At 51.4% G+C, this 13,108-nt stretch overlaps 1 protein-coding gene across 2 annotated transcripts in view; it reads right to left on the bottom strand.

Annotated features, from left to right (window-relative positions):
• Ell (elongation factor for RNA polymerase II) overlaps nt 1-9,290 on the bottom strand; it is a 47,699-nt gene extending 38,409 nt beyond the window's left edge. The window contains exon 1 of one of the 2 annotated variants that reach the window (NM_001107304.3): nt 8,771-8,917. In NM_001107304.3, the coding sequence (NP_001100774.1) occupies nt 8,771-8,905 (135 nt within the window). In that variant the 5' untranslated portion in view covers nt 8,906-8,917. Of the gene's footprint in view, nt 1-8,770 lie in introns of both variants that reach the window. The other variant, XM_063275375.1, reaches the window with a different exon arrangement.
• Between the last annotated feature and the right edge of the window lie 3,818 nt (nt 9,291-13,108).

Consider the following 13,108-nt stretch of genomic DNA (forward strand, 5'->3'; position numbering starts at 1 on the left):
TCAGCACCCAGAGAGGCAACTGACTCCCTCCATTCATACTGTGCTCCAGCTCATCAGGGACCAGGGTCCTCTGTCCAGGGCAGGGATGCATCCTGCTTTTCTACAGGAAAAGTCACATCTAGCTCACTAGTACTCAGGTGTCCCTCAGGTCCCTCTGCAAGCAGCACAGGCTAGTCACTCTCCTATGACAGCTATGGAGTGTCCAGGGGTGAGAGCATCCCTAGTAACTACCTTTTCAAAGTCTGATGTTGGCCATGTGGACCATGTGCTGTAGCTGGACATCCTTCCCAAGCATCTGCAGCTGATGACAACACCAGAACCACGGGACTCTCTCCAAGCTCAGTGCAACCTGAGACCAGAGCTGGGGGAGACGAGGCTCCATAGGGGAGACAGAGCCAATACTCCCAGATTAACAGCTTGATTTAGAGCAACAACCACAACAGTGTCCTCACCATCTACTGAGCCAAGGGCAGCACAGGACACTACAGAGGATCTTCCCCACACAGCTGTGACAGCAAAGGTTGCAAAAAAAGGGCCCTTTAGAAAGCAGGAAAACCACAGAGGAACATAGCCCTGGACCATCAGGTTCCTGGGGACAAACCTTCAAGAAGCTGAGGACAAGAGACACCCAGGGGCTTCTCCCAAGGGTCCTGTCCACCTTCTTTCCTAGGGACTAACTGTGGATGTGAGTGTCATCATCTAAGAGCCTTGCCGAACGTGAAGTCATGCCGGATGTGTGGAGACCACAAGGTCCACAGCAGGAAGCATAATTTCCTTGAAAAACCACTGTTTAAGAACAAGAAGGAAGGAGCCAGGGATTGGTGGCATAGTTGTGACCCAGCACTGTGGCAGGAGGGTCTCATATTCTGACTTTCCTGGGCTTGAAGGTTGGCCCTCCACTTGGAAGGGCAGGCAAGGAATCCCTTAGCCTAACAGATCAGTTTCCTCTGCACTAAGGGCCTGACCTGGTGCTTATAGGGTAGGGCAGTCATGACACACACGTGTGCATACATACATACCCCTGTTAGAGGCTAGGGCTTCTCCCAACAGTCCTCAAATGGGATCTCAGAAATCTTCCCTTCCCTCCCACTCACCTCTACCCACATATGATCAGCATGGGCGCAGAGGTACAGAAAAGGAACAGCACATTGGACACAAGGGAGGCAAGGAGGCCTTGGAGCCAAGGCTGCCCCACCTGTTCCACACTCACAGAGGCAGCTCCTGGCTTGCTGGTCTTGGGTTATTAGAGCCAGGAAGAAATCTTAGTTTCCCACAGGCCACTTCTCTCTTTCACAGTGCCAGAAAAGGCCAGCGCCTAGACTGAGACCACCGCCAATCTCTAGTTAAGGGAGCCAGCAGAGATGAATCTGTATTCAAGCAGGACACGGAGTGAGCCCAACACTGCCAAAGCCTGTGGCTAACAAGAAGACAGGACCGTGCGCTGTAAGGCTGGAGAGCTTTGAGGACCCTCTCCCCCTCTGCATGGCTAATAGATACTAAGGCTCTCCCAGGCCTTCTCATCTTGTATCCTGAAGATACATAAGGCTTGCAAGCCTTTCCAGCAATGGCAGTGGTCACACCACCTCACTCAGCTGCTGTGGCCACATGCCTTCCTCTCAGCTGGCCTCCTGAAGACATCCTGTCAGGCATGAACCAATAGCCTAAGACAGCATCCAGTGGTAAAGGTGTTTGTCTCCAAGTCCTATAACCTGAGTTTGCTCCTGGCATATCATAAACATGGGAGGAGAATGTGGCTCGTACATGAAGGCCCATGAGTGCGCACACGCACACGTGCACACACACCTAGACTCACACACACAAACGAAGATAAATCTAGCCAGACAAGGTGGCACATGCCTATAATCCCAGCACTCAGGAGGCAGAGCAGGAAAATCTGAGTTCAAGGTCAGCCTGGTCTACAGAAAGAGTTCCAGGACAGCTACACAGAGAAATTCTTTCTTAAAAAAACAAAAACAGGGCTGGAGAGATGGTTCAGTGGTTCGGAGCACTGGCTGCTCTTCCAGAGGTCCTGAGTTCAATTCCCAGCAACCACATGGTGGCTCACAACCATCTGTAATGGAACCCAATGCTTGTTATGATGTCTTCAACAGTTACAGTGTATTCATATACATAAAATAAATATCTTTGATATTAAAAAATTACAAAAAAAAAGAAAAAACAAAAACAGACAAACAAACAAAAAAACCAAAATATATTAAAGATACATTTAATGGAAAAATTGCAGGGACAATTATCACAGTGGGCAAATCTGTCATTCCAGCACTGGGTGAGAGGAACACATGTACTTTTGCAGCTAGCCAAAGATGTGCATGGTAGTGTATGTCTAGCAATAAGGAGGCAAAGGCAGGAGGTTCTCTATGGGTTCAAGGCCAGCCTTGTCTATATAATTAATTCTAGGACAGCCAGGCTATGTGGACCCTGTCTCAAAACACACAAACAAAAAACATCAAGATGGCCAAGTTGTAGAGAGACTGATGCATCTCACATGAAGGTTGACAGTGAACCTTGTGGAAACAACACAGGGCTTCTTTCCTATGACCCACAGAATGCCAGGAGGGAGCCACACAGGCTCCCAAAGAGGTCCACCATCACGCTGCCCGAGAGATCCGCAGCAGGGCCACAGGACGCCCAGCACTGACCCTCTGCCTCCAGAGGGCAAAGTGCTAACAAAACAGGGGCCATGTCCTTATTAAAATAAGATAGACACACCCAAGGCAACATCCCACTGCCGCCAGAGACACCAAGGTTCCAGGGTGGCACAGTGATTTTGAGGAGCCAGAATCAGTGACAGTCTTTTGGCCTTTTGAAGGGGATATACATGGCTTTGTCATAACCTACCCAAGCACGCAGGACAGTCACTGAGGAAGAATGAGGAAGAACATGTCAGGAGTGGCATCCCCACAGTGAGCTTGGTCTTCTGTGTGTAAGAGATGGCCAGTGAGGGCCACCAGGCTTCCAAGGACCTGCATCTGCACCTCTCAGAGTCCTAGGTGGGCTGCTTGGCTCCTACAAAGCCTGCTGCCACACACAGTTAGCTGGTGGTGTGACCTGAGAGCCCCTGAGGACTTCGAGTCACCTCTGCATTTCTACCAGCCTAGGTGAGGGAGTCCTCACCCCAAGCCTGGGCTTCAGCAACAATATAATGTGGTAACCCTGATATCTGCTGCTGAGTCATTTGAGAGCCAGAGGAACAGGCTACTATACCCATTGAAACCACCTTCAAACTGCACTGTGGAGAATGGCGCCCGACATCCTGAGTTCAATTCCCAGGACCCAAGTGGTGGAAGGAAACAACCAACTCCAGCAAGTTGTCCTCTGACCTGCGCGCGCGCGCGCACACACACACACACACACACACACACACAGAGCTGCCTGAAGCTTCTGCTGTGGCCTCCTCTGGTCCCCACTCGCTCCAGCTTGGCTGTTCAGCATACCTCTCCCATGGGCCACACCAGTGACTCCTAGCACTGAGAGAGCTTCACCTTCAAAAGACCACAGGTCTCTGCCTCCACGGGCCTTCCTTCCCTAGGACGCCTTCACCCAGAGCACACATCAGCCTGTCTCTACTCAAGGTCCCCACAGCAGCCATCCCTAGGGTCATGGACCACACCTAGAATGCATCAAGGAGCAGGGAGACCTGCTGGGTATAATATGAGAGGCCCAAAGATCAAAACAAAAAGCTTTCGAGTCTGGGGCATTCAGTAGTTACTGCCTGCCTGGCATGCTCTAGTGTGTCGTTTCCAAACCTGGAGCTGCAAAAAAACAACAGAGGGGCTGGGAGGTGGCTCTCAGCAGCAGCACAGAGTAATGTCTGCTCTTGCAGAGACTCAGGGTCAGTTCCTAATACAACCATCTGTGACCCTAGTTTCAGAGGACCTGAAATCATCATCTTGCACTAAGAATGCAGGTGGAATGTAGGTAGAAATATTCACTCACATAAAACAAAAATTAAAAAAACAAAACAAAGAATAAAAATGGAGCAGCCAGGAGAGCTTGGGCTGGGCTGCATTCAGTAGAGGCCAAGCACACAGGCTTTGAGGCTTAAGGTATGCTAACCTGTTTCCTTAGTACTAGGAAGAAAGAGACAATACTGCATGTGTGTCTGGAATGAGGAGGGGAAAAGGATGCCCCTCATGCTGCAGGGACAGTCATAACTGTCTTCTGTGGGCCTCCCCTCCATGCTAGCTGTGCATAGGGTAAAGGAGACAAGGCTTCCCACGGGCTGCAAACACACAAACAAACATCCAGGGACTCATCACTTCAAGGCCAGCCCCTACCCCCATCCTTGGTGACTAGGCCTGGTGACTCAGTGGGGAGCCACATCTCCCCTTTGGCCAGAGAGGTTCCTGTCTGCAGGATACCATAAGAGCACAAGGCTGTGACACTGAGTGTGGGACAGTCTCCTGAGAATAACCTATTTGGACACCAGCTTTTCTTTTTATTGAAAGTGACACAACAAGTGGGTGTGGTGGCAAACACCTGTCACCCAAGCACTTGGGAAGCAGGGGAAAGGGTCAGCCTGTGCTACATAACACCTGTCTAAGAAAAAGAGAAAGATAAAAACAGAAAAAATATTCATCTGCCATAGCTGCCTACTGGTAGGAAGTCACTTGGGGGCACTCTTGAATGACCCATGGGACTGGAGTTGACAAAAAACCAACCAGTGTGGGTCAGATCACCTAGGTCAACCAGTACCAAGACTCCCGTGTGTGCCCTGCTAGCCCCATCCTTGAGTCTCCTGTGGGTTTGGCTTGGGCCTAAGAACCAGCCAAGTATGCAGGGAAAAGTAGCCGTGTTTTCCGTGCTGGGTAGTTCCTCCCTCAAGGACGCCAGGATGTCACAATCCCTGTGTGCTGTCAAAACTGCTTGCAGGGTGATGAACTCTGGCCTGCAGATGAGTCAACAGAGGGGTGGGTTCTGAGTGCCTGCTGTTTACACACAGTCACCGTGGCCACAGCCAGGCGGCCGGAAGCACAGTCAAGGGTCACAGTAGGAGGAGCTTGGTCCCCAGTACACACACCCGTCACCCCCTCAAGACTCCAGCTTTTTGTTCAAGGCCTTGGAGAGACTCAGCCTCAGAACCATCCTTGCAACACACACAGGAAACCCATTCCCCAGCAGGCCAAAGGCACAAGGCTGTCACACTCCTGATGCCCACGCCAGTATGCTCTACTCTGCCTGGCAGAGCCACAGACAGCCCTTCTGAGGCCTTGATGTCTGGCTCCTGAGCCACCTCGCTGCTTGGAGGTCCTGAGAAGTAACTTGGCTTCTAAAGCCACCACCCATGACCTTACCTGAAAATGGACACTGCTCCCCTAAGGGGCTGACTGGGATGGATGGAAGGGACAAGCAGGGCACAGCAGACATGCCAGTGAGGTGGGCTAGCCCCAGTCACTGAGTGTGTTCTAAGTCCCCTGTGTACTGAGGAAGCTGGGATGATGTGCTGCTTCAAGACTCATCTGCCTCAGAACAAAGTGGGAGCCACCAGTCCATTCTGACCAGAGCAGGGTCCTGGTAATTCCAAAAGGCTGGAATCCCCAGGGGTAGGGTAGCCACATCAGAAAGGTGCAGGCTTAACTGGGGCCTCCTGCCCAACACCCATATTTCCCTCATGGTGTAGCACAGTGAGCCAGAGCATCCTGCCCTCCTCCAGGCCCTCTCTAGCCATAGCAGCCCTCACTTTGCTCCCTCTGACAGCCATCTTGCTGGATCTCCCACAGCTATCCCTGCCTCCCAAACATGAGGTAACGTGAGAGGTGCATCTGGTGCCTGTGGGCCCAAAGGCCAGCCCCGTGTTGACAGGAAAGGAGTGTTTCTTTCTGGGGGTGGTGGTGGTGAAGGACGAGCCCAGGAGGCAGGCAAGCAGCAAGAGCCACTCTTGGTGGAGTCTCTGAAAACTGAAAAAGGGACTGGGGGAGGTTGACTCTTGCTAGCCCAAAGATGCTCAAGGTTCTTAAGCCTGGCACAAGGATCCTGCTAGACCCTTCAGTCTTCCCTGATCTCTCCATGCCTGTGGCCCCAGAGTCACCCACCCAGCAATGATGAACTACAGCGGGGTAGGTGGAGGCCAGCCCTCCTCACGGCTCTCAGGGAGCATGCCTCTCAATGGCAACTGACTGTCCTGGAAGGATGGGAGACCACATTTCTTCATGTGTCCTAGAAGCCACACCTACAGAGCCCAAATCACACAGATGAAGTATTCATATCAGCACCGGTTTGGTTTGAGACCTTTTTTAGGTTGTTTATTTGAGAAAAGGTCTCATAGAGCCCAGACTGGCCTTGAATTTCCAACCCTCCTGCCTCATCCTACTCAGCCCTGGGACTGCAGGCAGTTTTCCTGTTTTTTATTTATTAGTATTATTTTTATGTTAGAGGTGGGATGGGCTCTAGCCATGCCTGTGGCTATGCCTTGAACTGGCATGGCCTTCTGTCCCCTTCCAGCCCCTGCTCTGGTTACACCTGAAGCTAAGAAAAAGCTCCTGACAATTCAAACTGAAATATAGGGTAGTGCTGGGACACGACAGTCAACAGGGAGGCTAAGGCCAGAGAGTCCTGAGTTCAAGGCCAGCCTGCGGTACAGAAGAGATAAAGAAATCTCAAAAAAATAAAAGTGGCCAGAAAGTGGTGATGCACAACTTTAATCCCAGCATTCAGCAGAGGCAGGCAGAGTTCCAGACCAGCCTGGTCTACAAAGCGAGTTCCAGGAAGCCAGGACTACACAGAGAAACCCTGTCTAGAAAAACCAAGCAGTGGTAAGCAAGACTTAAGACCTAGCTGCTGGAACAAGAGGCGGTGCTGGCCTTGTGAGCATCAGCTGATGATCACTGCCTCTCTGGTCACCCAAGTTTCTCCAAGTCCCTCCCCATTGTTCCCCATTCCTAAATCTGTCCTTTCCTGCCACCAAAGCTACCACTGTCTCAGCTCAGACCCCTTCACACCCAGAGAGCAAGATTAAAGCCATGTTGGGTGCAGTAATACAACCTTTAATCTAACAAAGGTGGCAGGTAGATCTTCGAGAGCTAGAGACCTGTAAGCTCTACCTGGCAAGTTCCAGGCCAACCAGGATTCCACAGTGAGACTCCACTTAAAAACAAGAAACAAACTATAGGTGTCTCTGAAGCTGGGCTGGTGGTGTCAGTCTGCCACCTTGGCATCTAGAGTCAAGAGTCCTGGGTCTGACAACAGCCTAGGGTAGAGCCAAGCTCTGATGCTGGCGACAGACTACACGCCAAAGTCGCCTCGCCACTAAGTGCCCTGTCAGCTTTCCAGATAAACACAGGTTTGCACTGTCCCAAAACTGAAGGCTGCCAGCCGCAATGCCCAGACTCCCTCATGGCTGGTTGTCACCCGGCTAGATATAGCTGGCTTCCTCTGGGGACAAGCATGGTGGCCTGCAATTCCACAAGCGCCCTCACAAGAAGAAGATCAGGCTTAGTTAGGGGATGTAATGCACACCCAAAATTAAAAATAACAGTATGACAGCAGTGCTGGAGAAGGCTGCTGGGGTGGCAGGGCAAGGGCCAGCTACTGCCACCAGGTACCAAGTCCACCTGACAGTGGTGACTCATGCTCTGGCCCAGCTGATTCTGAGAAAAGTCCTGATCTTCCAGGACTAGTCAGAATGGCCCAAGGGGAAAGACTCCAGGTTGGAATTCCAACCAGGAAGAGTGGCTGGGCCGGTCACTCAGTGGCTGCCACCCAAATCCTCACCCCCTCTTCCTTCTCACCTGCAGGGGCACTTTCTGCCTCATGATGAGGAACCTTTTCGACAAGGAAAAAACAACTTTTTCTAAAGAGATTGAATCCTGTTCTAGGAAGGAGAAAACTAAGACCCGGGCACAGGCAGGAAGTGGCTCAAAGAAGTGAAGGGAAAACATGTGGGGAGAGGTAGGCTCCCCAGACCACTGAGTGGGGAATAAATTCCTGGCTTGGCCAAGGGTGCACCACATGTCCCGGGCAGGAAGAAAACCACATTCTTTCCTAGTTACTCTCTGTTCACTCGACCGCGTCAACACCCCCTGCGCCAGCGCAGGCAAACACACATCCCAGACACAGACCCAACACCCCAGTCACTTTAGCGAGATGAACCCTCAAGCCACTTCCCCTGGGGACCTGCAACCTCTGTCCCAGTGGATGGATGCAGAGTGATGCCATGGCTTGGGTGGAGCATCAAGGTGTGACCCAGAGTGAGGCCCAGGAGAGAGGGACACAGCCCAGATCCCTAACCCCACTCCCAAGCCAGGAGGCAGTACCAAAAAGCCTGGAATTTCTCCCAGATGAAGACTGGAATATGAAGAAGGGACCAAGTGTGGTGGATACAGAAGCCTCCTCCTGAGTGCCCAGCCAGAGGAAGCCCCCATAGGTAACACCACCACCTCAGTCGGTGAGAAAAACACAACAGCCTTGTCCAAGATTATCCAAGGAAACAAGATTACATGAGGTGGTAGGATCTGGAGCCAGGCAGTAAGTTTCTGTCTAAACTACCCCTTCTAAGAATGGATCCAAACACACCTGTCATTTGGCACTTAAGAACCTAAGGCAGGAGGATGGCCGTCAGTTCAGGGACAACCTAGGCTACATAGACAGGATCTGTTTTATAAAAAGAGGCAAGAGTAGAGTCAACCTGAAGGATGTCACTGAGGTTGGTCAAGGTATCGCCAGGTATGGACGCGCGGCCTTGTTCCCCCACAGGTCCCAGCAAGTGTCTCCCCACGGCGCAGCCTACCCGCCAGGACGCCGCAAAGCTCACCTGGTGGGCCCGGTAGCTCTCGAAAGCCTTCAGAGCACTGTCGGTGAGCTTCACGTGGAATACCGACACCCTGCTGCCGTCGCTCACGCGCCCACACGACAACCCGTAACTCCGAGCCTCCTTCAGCGCCGCCATCTTGCAACCATCACTCCCCCGCCCCCCTCTTCAGCGACTGCGCCCTCACGCCGGCCCGCCCCGCCCCGCCGCCAGCCGACGTGCTGCATTATTCATGAGGCCAGCATAGCCACGCCCCACTCCGGGCGAGCGTGCCTCCTTTGAAAGAGAAGAACGTTTTGCCTGCGACCCTCACAGATGGTCACGCCCCCAAGCACTTACAGGCCCGCCCTCGAGGCGAGAGACCCAGATTTTTGCTGCATTATTCATGAGAGGTTAGCCACGCCTTCCCGCGCGCTCGGAACACACCCGCAAAAACTAACCGCATCCCAACTGGCTACTCCCCAAGGGTCTCGCGAGGCCAGTCTAAGTCTTAATACTGCTCTTCCCTCAGCAGACTGGCCACGCCTCCGGGATAAGAAACTTCCCTTCCTAGCAAACAACTCTTGTGCGCGTGCGCGGCTGGCCACACCCCCCCAAACTTACAAACATGCTCCGCCTACCTGATGACTCCTAATGTATTATTCATGAGGCGAAGGTAGCCTCGCCGCCCGGAGCGCTGGAAACCCACCCTCATCCCAAACCCAGTAAAGCCCTGTCAGTCTCGCGACCCGTCGCGAGGGTGTGTTATTTGTTATTTATGAGAGACTGGCCGTGGTCTCCAACGTGTTTGTAGACTGCCAGCCCGCGACGACAAACATGTTTGTTCGCAGTTGCAAGCATGATCTAGATGGCCACGCATCGGGCCTTCAGCGAGCCCACTCCCAGTGAAATAAAATTACCTTGAAAAACCACTACACATTTAGCCACGCCTATATGTTGTGGCGAAGCCGCCTCCTCCACCAACTCCTTGCCACGCCCCCCAAATATGCCCTTGGAACCTTGCGTCACTGAGGAGCTACTCCCCCAAGCGCTATCGTTTGGCCACGCCCCCAAACTCCCCTAAAGCCCGCCCCATCGACTTGCTGCATTATTCATGAGGTAGGTTTGGCCACGCCCCCATCGCGTGTTTAGAGATTTTCCCCGACCACAGCTTGCCCGCCAAACGCACTACTGATACGCCCCCAACAGTCGCAGGGTCCGCCCTACTTCAGTTCACCCACCGCGCTACGTAGCCAGACCTCAAGCTCCGGAGGTCATCCCCAGCAGCCTCAGACGCTTGGAATAGCTGAGTTATTCAGGAGTTGCCGCTGCCGCGTAGCGCAAACCAATTTTCAAGGATTTGCCACTCAACAGACTACGACCCCCGACCGCTTGAGGGAAGCTCCCTGTGCCCCACCCGCCTCATGCATATTCACAAGGCACTGACGGTTCCACTTCTCCAAGCCCCTAGCCCCGCCTCTACGTGTTATTCATGAACCCTTAACACTTGAACGAGGTTACCACCACTAGGGCCTTTAAGCTTGATATTTACGCTTTTTCTTCAGCGTTCCTTTGGTGGAGTCTGCATAGAGCCCTCCGGAAAATAAAGTGAGCGGGGCCTGCTCGTACCAGGAGGGAGTGGGCGTATGTTGAGAGGCTGGTGTGGTGGGCGTGGTTATGTAAACCAAGTGCGTGTGGGTTTGCTAGGTCCAGCTAATGGGGGGATTCCCAGAACAGGGCAAGAGCTGTGGAAACAGGATGATGTGCTGAACGTGACTATTGCTGAAAGTTCAACAACTGGATGAATCTCCCACACGTCATGCGCTGGCTTTCCAATAAACAAATCTTAACGCGACATCCCACACGTACTCAATGTTGCACAACCGCCACCACTGACTGTTCCAGAACATTCCTTCTTGTCAAAGGAAAGCCTGGTCCTCATTTGCAGTTTTTCCTGTTCCATCTCTGTCACCTAGCAACTCTCTGATCTGCTTGTCTTTGTGGGCATTTCATAGTGCAGTCCCACAACGTGAGGCCTTTGAGGTGTAATTGTTTTCAAGGGTCATCAATGGGTGAATCAGAGCTTCATTCCTTTTTGACGACTATGTAATATTTTGGTGTGTATAATTAACAGCTTTTCTTACCCACATGATGATCAGCACCAATTGCTGCTGCTTACTGCTTACCTGTGGACAGTTTTTAATAGACTGAATTGCTGGGATGTGTTAAATGCCTGCCCATTGGCTCCTAATAGATCTTTTTAAAAGATGTATTTCTCATACATCATATATATAACCTTTGAGACAGGGTTTCTGGCTGGCCTGGAACTAGCTATGAAGAGCAAGGGGCCTCAAACTAAAGAGCTTGCTTGCATTAGCCTCTGAACTGCTGGGATTAAATTCTTGTGCCACCACACCTAGCATAAAGTTTTTAACATATTATTATGGAGGAGGGGGTCCTAGTTAGTCAAGCCATAGAACAATTGAGCTGCCAGTGGCACAGACTCCAGAGACATCGCTGGTTATTTTCCCGGTCAATTTAATTCAGCCACAGAGCAAAGGGTCAGGAAACACTTTGTTTCATCCACACAGTCCTGGTCTCCTTAGTGCTGATAGGTGTGAGTCACCACCCACTTTAAGCTACTTTTTTTTTTTTTTTTTTGGGTTCTTTTTTTCGGAGCTGGGGACCGAACCCAGGGCCTTGCGCTTCCTAGGCAAGAGCTCTACCACTGAGCTAAATCCCCAACCCCTTTAAGCTACTTTTATGTGCAGGAGTGCTTGCATACATGTGTCTGTGTGCCGTGCATAGCCATAGGAAGGTATGAGATCTTCTAGAACTGGACTTAGAGATGTTTGTGAGTCTCCATGATGGGAACTGAACCCAAGTCTTCTGCAAGGGCAGCAGGTGCTCATAGCTGCTGAGCCACCTCTCCAGACCCTTGTTTTAAGGCATGGTTTCATGAGTCCAGGTTTGCCTGCAATTTACCACATAGCTGAGGATGGCCTTTAACTCAGAATCCTCTGGTCTCAGTGCTCTGACTCTTGCATGGCAGGATAGGCTCCATCATTGGATCCAGAGTCCTCTTACTTACCTTGTACCCAGCCTCCAAAGGCAGAAAGTCATAGCCCAGGATCCCCCGGCAAGAGGCTGGGCACATGGCTCATCCATCTCTAGAGTACTTTCTGGGCTGGCAAATCAGCTCTATAGGTAAAGGTGCTTGCTACCAAGTTGGAAGACCTAAATTCAATTCCTAGGGCCCACAGGGAAGAAGTGAGTGTACCATTGCACAGACAACCCACCCCCCCAAAGTACAATTTAGTTAAACGTAATGAGATCTTAGATTACGTCAAAATAAGCCAGACAGGTAGTACCAGCTACCCAGAGGCTGAGGCAGGAGGATCACCAATATCCAGCAGTCCCAAAATCAGCCTAGACTACACAGCAAGACCCTATCTCTGAGGTAAACAAAGGATGCAAGATGTGAATAAGTGCTACGCCAACTTAAGGGCACTTTGTAAAGAGGAAGTTGGAGCCTGGGTATCTGCGTGGGAGGGACAAGACCAGTGCAGTTTCTGGTGAGCAGGTGTAGGGTGTGACTAAAAGACCTCATATACCACTCTGCCCCTTCCTAGACTGGCTGGACACAGTAGTGCTCCCCAACACCCTAGCTGAGATCAGAAGAGCTTTGGGAGACAGGCACACTGCTATCCAGACATTATCCCCCAAGGCTGGGCCAGGGGAATACTGGAGTTGGCCAGAGGATGGGGAAAAGGCAAGGACAGCTGGGATAGAGGATCTGCAGAACAGCTGTTGTGTAGTAATCCAGGAAAACTGTCCATCTCTGCACTCTGCAAGGATTTTTGGGAAATAGGTCTTTAGTTCCATCTCAGAACCTCTAAACATTGTTTTAAACAACAAAAATAAAAACACTGGAGTGTGAGATATGATATCACATTGATGGAACACCTGCCATCCAACACTTGAGAGGTGGAGGAAGAAGGATGAGTAGTTGAAGATCAGCCTTAGTTATAAGAAACTCTACCTCAAAACAAACTCCCCAGAGAACCAGGTACTGCATGAATCATGACCCTTCTGCTGGCAATGCAGGGTGGTATGAGGCCACAGGTTTGGGGACAAGGTGGTCAAAGTGATCCTGACTTCTAGAAGCAGGACATAGCTCAGAACAGAGTTCATAGGTTAGCCCCTCATCCATCAGCCCCAGGGTCTCAGATGTAATGTGACAGAGCCTGCAGTCACTGTTGCAGTGAACTACAGCACAGCCTTAGACCAGCCTTCTTACTCTGCAGACGTAGGAACCCTGCTCAGGTGACCATAATCTCTGAACAAACCTGACAACCATAC

Source organism: Rattus norvegicus, chromosome 16 (assembly GCF_036323735.1).
Source record: "Rattus norvegicus strain BN/NHsdMcwi chromosome 16, GRCr8, whole genome shotgun sequence".
Lineage (NCBI taxonomy): Eukaryota > Metazoa > Chordata > Mammalia > Rodentia > Muridae > Rattus > Rattus norvegicus.